This window comes from Miscanthus floridulus, chromosome 8 (genome assembly GCF_019320115.1).
Source record: "Miscanthus floridulus cultivar M001 chromosome 8, ASM1932011v1, whole genome shotgun sequence".
Classification (NCBI taxonomy): Eukaryota; Viridiplantae; Streptophyta; class Magnoliopsida; order Poales; family Poaceae; genus Miscanthus; species Miscanthus floridulus.
Window position 1 is genome coordinate 61,061,901 of NC_089587.1, and position 7,667 is coordinate 61,069,567.

At 44.6% G+C, this 7,667-nt stretch overlaps 1 protein-coding gene across 1 annotated transcript; it reads right to left on the minus strand.

Moving 5' to 3' along the window:
* Positions 1 to 298: 298 nt before the first annotated feature.
* On the minus strand, positions 299 to 6,479 carry LOC136469180 (uncharacterized). Its single transcript, XM_066467480.1, has 2 exons — positions 6,216 to 6,479; positions 299 to 923 (listed from the first exon to the last, which is right to left on the minus strand). The coding sequence occupies exons 1-2, from the start codon at positions 6,477 to 6,479 to the stop codon at positions 519 to 521; spliced, it is 669 nt and encodes a 222-aa protein (XP_066323577.1). The 3' UTR covers positions 299 to 518.
* Between the last annotated feature and the right edge of the window lie 1,188 nt (positions 6,480 to 7,667).

The window sequence follows — 7,667 nt, forward strand, 5'->3', positions numbered from 1 at the left end:
CTATGATTACCCAATCCTTAAGAATGTGAATCCTATGTTTACTGTATCCTTAAATCCATAAGAATAGAAATCCTATGTTTACCCAATTCTTAAGAATGGGAATGCTATGTTTACCTGATCCTTAAATTTATTTTGGGAATCTTATGGATCCTCAAATTTTGGGAATCCTATGTTTTCCCCACTATCCTAAGTTTGGGAATCCTATGTACTTTTCCCCCACGATCCAAAGTGGGCATAGGAATTGATATGCATTTTCATCAACAGAGAGAAAAAATAAACATGGGTTGCATCGATTCTTCATTTGTATATTGCTTTCGATTTTTCATTCGCATATTGCATTCTTGGAAGTGTCGTGTACACATGTTTGGATTCAAGAAACAACAAGATGCAAGTTTGTAAATTCCCAAACAGTTAAGATGAATATCAGATAAGTGGTTGTCTGCTGGGGTAAGAGCATATGATAAATCTTTGGATTGAAATAGATATGAAATTTACATATGATGATGAGTAGTAGGAAATCACAAGAAGAACCACTTGTTCTTGGATTTGATTTTGGCCATCTTCTTCCTCGCCATCTCCAACCGCAATCTCTCATCCTCGTCGTCGTCGTCCTCGCTACTCACGCTGCTCTTCTCACCCTTCTCTTCCTCCTCCTTGTCGTCGTCAGCGCGCTTCTTCGCCTTGCCGTCGGCACCCGCCGCAGCGACGTCGAGGCACGCGGCGTCCATCGCCCAGCGCATCACCTTGTCCACCTCGTCCGCCTCATCCTCCGACGACTCCCCTCCCAGATCCTCTAGCCTCACCCTCGCATCCTTCTCTGGCCCCACCGCCGCCCCCTTCAGCGCAGCGAACCGCGCCTCCAGCTCATCCATCGCGGCCGCACAGGACTTGAGCACGTCGAAGCGCCGGGCGAGGTCGCTGTCCTAACAGAACCGACCAATTAACGAAATTAAGTAAGAAAATCATCCGCCAGAGCAGACGATTTAGCAAACTTAAGCCCGTATAACACGGTAGTCCGTGAAATCATGAAGGATTTCAAACCAACTCACATACCAGCCAAGATCGTAATAAGTTTAGCGATCACCATCACATATTACATAAAAGTTCGCATCACAGGTACATCAGAGTTTAAACATAGTTATTACAAAACGAGTTCAAATAGAAGTAGCGGAAGCCATTTGTTCAAAACCACACACACTCACACGGAGTTCAAATACAGTGCCAGCTAATGACCATCTCCAACAAAAGCATCAGACGAGACATAAGGAATGACCATGCCCATGGTCCTAAGCATCACCCATCGCAGGATAAAGACGGTTGATACAGTAGCCGTAATACATCTGCCCAACTGCAACAAGTGGGAATAAAACCCTGAGTACGAGAAGGTACTCAGCCAGACTTACCCGACATAACAAAAAATAAAGTGACACCAATGATTATGAAGGGCTTTATAGTAGGGTAGCTGACTCATTTACAAAAAGATGCATTTTTAGTATTTCAAGAATATTTCCAAAAGCATTATTGTCAAGTTAACTATTATTAACCTGTCGACTACATTTGCACCTATACTAGAGCAAGAATGTGATTAAGCAAATAATGATAACCAATGATCATTAACAACTTCTATAATGTCATATTCATTATAACTGTCCAAGTGTTCCATTAACATAACTACGATGAAGTCACTCAAGTCAAGTGCTCACTATCCAGGAGCGATGGCGATTCGAATCGATTCCTAACCAGCTGGTGATTTATTCCTTACACAAACCTCACTCACCCGCTAAAGTGAGGTATCGGTCACCGAGTCAACTATCTAGGAATCTCGAGTTTGCCAGGAACCACATGTACCCGGGGGCCGACCGACTGCTCTTTGGTCTTATCTTCGTGTCCCCGTGTCCTACCACACCTGCTCCGGCACAGTGCGCTGCGGGCAATCTACTCGGCCCGAATAATCTCCCAGCTTCGCGGTCGAAAGGTACTTTATTCGGCTAGCTAAATGTAAGGCATGCATTCAACATGACCTGAGGCCCAATAACGGTCGGTCCTTAATCGACACAGACAGAAAACACTACAGTCCAAAACTCTGTAAGTCTCCGTCCGGTCTCAACTTCATTTAACACTTAGTTATACCATGACTACATAGTTATCCAAGTAGATCTAGGTAACCACCTATAGCTCGCAGGTGACAGGAAATCACCCGACTTCTACCGGTCTAAGCCAGCTAAGCATTGACTCGACTGCGGATACCAGGGTAAGAAGGATATAGTATAACAAAGGTAGACAAGGTATAATGCAGCAATGGTTGCAAACAACTCCTAAACGTAATGCATCAATTAAAGTAAAGCATTTAATTAATAATTGCAAACCAGGGAGAAAATGCTCCGGGGCTTGCCTCTCTCGAAGGAGCTCAGGCGGTGATCGGGGCACTCTGGAAGTTCCTCAACGTCCTCCTCGTCTGCTTCGGTCACTTCCTGCGGCTGCACCTCGAGCGGCTCCTCGGGCTCCTCGGGTATGACGATTGGGTTCTCGGTTTGCGATCCTGTATGATGCATGTGCGTAAGTGCTTATGCAAAAAGCTGCATCGGATGAAATGAGCACAATGGATATGCTTGAATGCAAGGTAGTCAACATCATCCAAGAATATGTACTACAAGCACATGTCATCTACTGCATTCTCTTCTACTACTAATATGCTAAGTCAACACATCTCCTTAATGCTTCAAAGATACACCAAAGCTTCACTAATTTCTTAATCACGCAAGCCAGTCAAAGTCCAGTAGGTACTCTCAAGACCCTCATACGCTCTGATGGCGGCGAACATAGCACTCATAGCATGGTTGTCGCTAGCCTGTCCCTCAGCTGGACCTCTGACCAAGGCACTTCCCTAAGGCTGAACCCAAATAGCATCATGAGGATCATCCCTAGGAAAGGTGCTAGCTAGAGCTGCTGCAAGCTCACTGGGAAATCTACTCATGATATCCCTGATGACACAAAAAGCTGCTCCCTCTGCACCCTCAACAGGAGTGCGACCCTCAAACTCCAGGTGCCAACCATCCCACTCTGGAGCATCACCAAGAGCAGGAACCATGATCTCTACCACTGCAAGTCCATCCTCTGCTAACTGGCTCTCATTCCAAGGGTACACCGGCTCTTGACCCTCTGGGTACCCCACATCATGGAGCACTCTCCAAAGCAAGGTCGGCATGCCAAACTCGCTCAAGAAGGTGTCCGTGGTGCGGTGCTCCCTCAGGGCCAACAGACGTCGAGGTGCTCTTCCTTCGGTGGACTTACGGGCGGTCTGCTTCATGCGGGATATCTGTTGCAAAATTTATTTTATTACTCCGTGGGAACATATTTTAGGTGATACAACTTTTATCAAAATGAGATAATTAATTTATAAGGGGAGGAATGCATGACATGAATGAAATGCACAAGTAATATGATGTATGCACGTGCCGTATGTTCTCACAAACTTATGAAATAAATACTTTCTAGCGACGAATTCGGTGGCATACAAATGATCTCTCAATACGTATCTAATACGTTCTACACGATAACATTGTTATGTACCTGCAGAAGATTCATTTCAGCCCAATTCCCAATGAATGCATAAAAGCAGTAAATTTTATCTACACGCTCAACACGAATCCCCAGATACGTGTACAACGGTAGTAACTACCCGAACCCTCGTTCTATTGACGGCATCGCCTCAACAGACAGAATACCCACACATGAGATACCTTTGTAAAACATGCGTAGAACATGTAATTACTGTAGCATCATATAAGCATTCACCCTAGATCGGCGGTGTATCCGATCATGCTCTCACAACTCACACTTACCGAGGCGTAGAGGCAAATGATCTATACACTACCACTCAAACAAGTGGCACTCATACAATAGCACGCCGTATGAGCAACGAAAGAGAAATATGATGCAAGAACCCCAAGTCAGTACTTAATTAAGCCACCTAGAGTCCTTAACTGGGCATAAAGGATATGACCACTGGCACACTTTTTAGTTTGGAAATCACGTTTTTCAAATGCTTTTTTGTTTTAAATACACTTGTGAATAGTAACATGCTAAACCATGCTCTGATGCCATCTGTAACAGAACCGACCAATTATATGAAATTAAGTAAGAAAATCATCCGTCAGAGTAGACGATTTAGCAAACTTAAGCCCGTATAACCCGGTAGTCTATGAAATCACAAAGGATTTCAAACCAACTCACATACCAGCCAAGATCGTAATAAGTTTAGCGGTCACCATCACATATTACATAAAAGTTCGCATCACAGGTACATCAGAGTTTAAACATAGTGATTACAAAACAAGTTCAAATAGAAGTAGCGGAAGCCATTTGTTCAAAACCACACACACTCACACGAAGTTCAAATACAGTGCCAGCTAATCATCATCTCCAACAAAAGCATCAGACGAGACATAAGGAATGACCATGCCCATGGTCCTAAGCATCACCAATCGCAGGATAAAGACAGCTAAGCCAGCTAAGCATTGACTCGACTGCAGATACCAGGGTAACAAGGATATAGTATAACAAAGGTAGACAAGGTATAATGCAGCAACAATTGCAAACAACTCCTGAACGTAATGCATCAATTAAAGTAAAGCATTTAATTAATAATTGCAAACCGGGGAGAAAATATTCCGGGGCTTGCCTCTCTCGAAGGAGCTCGGGCGGTGATCGGGGCACTCCGGAAGTTCCTCAACGTCCTCCTCATCTGCTTCGGTCACTTCCTATGGCTGCACCTCGAGCGGCTCCTTAGGTATGACGACCGGGTTCTCGGTTTGCGATCCTGTATGATGCATGTGCATAAGTGCTTATGCAAAAAGGTGCATCGGATGAAATGAGCACAATGGATATGCTTGAATGCAAGGTAGTCAACATCATCCAAGAACATGTACTACAAGCACATGTCATCTACTGCATTCTCTTCTACTACTAATATGCTAAGTCAACACATCTCCTTAATGCTTCAAAGATACACCAAAGCTTCACTAATTTCTTAATCATGCATAAAGCAACATTTGATTAAACCCTAATTAATAATAGGTTTGAATAGCAACATCTATTTTTATAGCTTAGAAAAAAAAATCTTAGAAAATTACCATAGCACAGTACTACCTTAAGTTGTCTACCATTAAATTTTTATAGCATTTGGATAAGTGGAATAGCCTACACAAAAATGACAAGCTATGGCATAATTATGAACATGAAAATACTTTGTATTATGAAAAGTGTCAAGCAACAGATTTAGTATTTCTCCTAGCTTCTAAACAGTAACTAATCACTGTACAAAAATTATCACATGCATGTTTTATACAAATTTTGCTCTCTAGCAAAAATAACAAAAATCAGCCATTAAAGGCACTTGAACTACATCTCATAATTTTTCTACAGGACATGCATGGCATATATTTTTCCTAGGAAGTACATTACACAAGAAGAGTAACAAACTTGGAAGCATATTTTTCTGATACATAAGGTTTTACTACACATTTTACAAGATATCAGCAATATCAAGGATTAAATAATGCTCCACAGAAAAGTATCTCAAAAATGACATACAATATTTTTATCATGTAGATCTAGTGACAAGGAACACAGCAAAATTTGTTTCAACAAATTTGGAGCAAATTGAGCAAGTTATAACTTTCCAAAGCATTTAACAGAATTATGAAAAAACATTTCTTAAATCCTTTTTAAAACCAGCCGACGAAATTGCTGGGTGCACCCGGTGCTATGCACCCAGACTCGAGCCAGGGCACTGACGAGCAGGCCCCCGTGGGTCAACGGCCCCACCTGTCGGTCAGACCGAAACAGGGGCGGCGCTGACCGGCGTGTTCTTGCCGACGGCAAGGTTCCCGGCGAAACGGAGGGCACCATCATGCTCCCCACGTCAAATCGCGTCAGATGGAGGTGATTATGGAGGGGTGGGTCACCGGAGCGAGGCTTGCCGACGGCAATGGCGGAGCGGCAGCGCTGCCTCGCGGTGTGCTAGCCATTACCGGCTATGGCGGGGTCTGGTGAGGCGCGCGTGAGCATGGCAAGGTGACGGTGGACCCAATGCATGAGAAAAGGAGGAGAGAGAGAAGGTGGAGCAGGGCCGTCTACACGGAGCCAAGCTCCGGCGAGCGGAGGCGCACGGGAGAGCGAGAAGGGAAGAAGCGAAAGGGGCCTGCGGCCACTACCTTCTCCTTGCTGGTGACGAAGGCGAGCGCGGAGCTGCAGCGGTGCGGGCAGGAGTTGTGCTGGCGCGCAAGGGTGGAGCTCGGCGGCTGCGGGAATGGCGCGGTGGCCGCTGTGGCTTGCTGCCGCTGCCTGCTACTGCCGCGAGGGGGAGAGGGAGCGAAGTGGAGGATTGAGGAGGAGGCAGCGCTGCTTGGCAGATGTAGGCGCGCGCGTGGAGGGCGAGGCAGACCAGCTACGACGCTCGACGGGCTTCGCCGGTGCATGGCAGCCATGCGGCGCGCGTGCTCTGCCGCTGGTAGGGCGCGGCGCGGAGCGGGCGAGCGAGCGAGCGCGAAGGCAGGCCGGGCGAGCGGGTTGGGCCGAAGCGGAGGCACGGGTGTGGGGAGGATCGCTGGGCTGGCTTCGGCTGGCGGGCCAGAAGTGAGGCGGCGGCCCGTGAAAGGAGAGAAACCATTTTTCAATTTCTATTTTCAAGGAAATTTCAAATATCAGTTTTCAAATACCCTTTTGAGCAAGAAAATGACTTCTTTTGAAAATGGCCCAAAAATAAAAGTTGCTTAGAATTTAATCCTCTACAACTTTGCTTTAGGGACCAACTAAAAATTTTGCATAGATTTTGAATTGGGAAGCAAAAGCTAAATAGAGAGGATTTTTTGACCATTTTCAATAATAATTTCAAAAGCATATTTTGTCAAAAGTTTGAATACAAACTTTGCTCCAAAAATTGTGCTAAATAATTCTTGATGATTTACAATTATAGCCAACATTCATGTTTCACGAGCATGTTTTATATGTTTCGAAGCATGGTTTCAGTTATTATTTACATGATTAGGCATGTATGATTAGGATGCTTGATGATGCATAATATGCATGATTTGTAGTGCCTAAATGCTGGCATAACACCGAGGTGTTATAGCCCTCCCCCTTATAAAAATCTCATCCCAAGATTTGGGTTACGAACCATTTGTTATAAAAATCTTCATAAGCTTTTTGTAGATATTCTCCCGTTTCCCAAGTTGTATCTCCCTCATCATGGTGATTCCACTGTATCTTGTATGTTTTCACCACACTATTCCGAGTAGCACGTTCTTCAGTGTCTAACACATGGACCAGTTGCTCATGATACACCAAATCTGATTTGAGTTGGATGCCTCGAGGTTCTATTCTTTCCTCCGGAACACGCAAACACTTCTTAAGATGTGATACATGGAAAACTGGGAAGACGGTACTCATTGTCTTAGGTAACTCTAACTTATAAGCTACTAGACCTCTTCTTTCCAAGATCTTGTATGGTCCTACAAATCTAGCGGCAAGCTTTCTCCGAACTCCAAACCGTTTCTTCTTCATTGGCGTGACCTTCAGATAAACATAGTCACCAACTTCAAACACAAGGGGTCTCCTTCTTCTATCTGCATAACTTTTTTGATGTGATTGTGCCGCCTTCATATTTT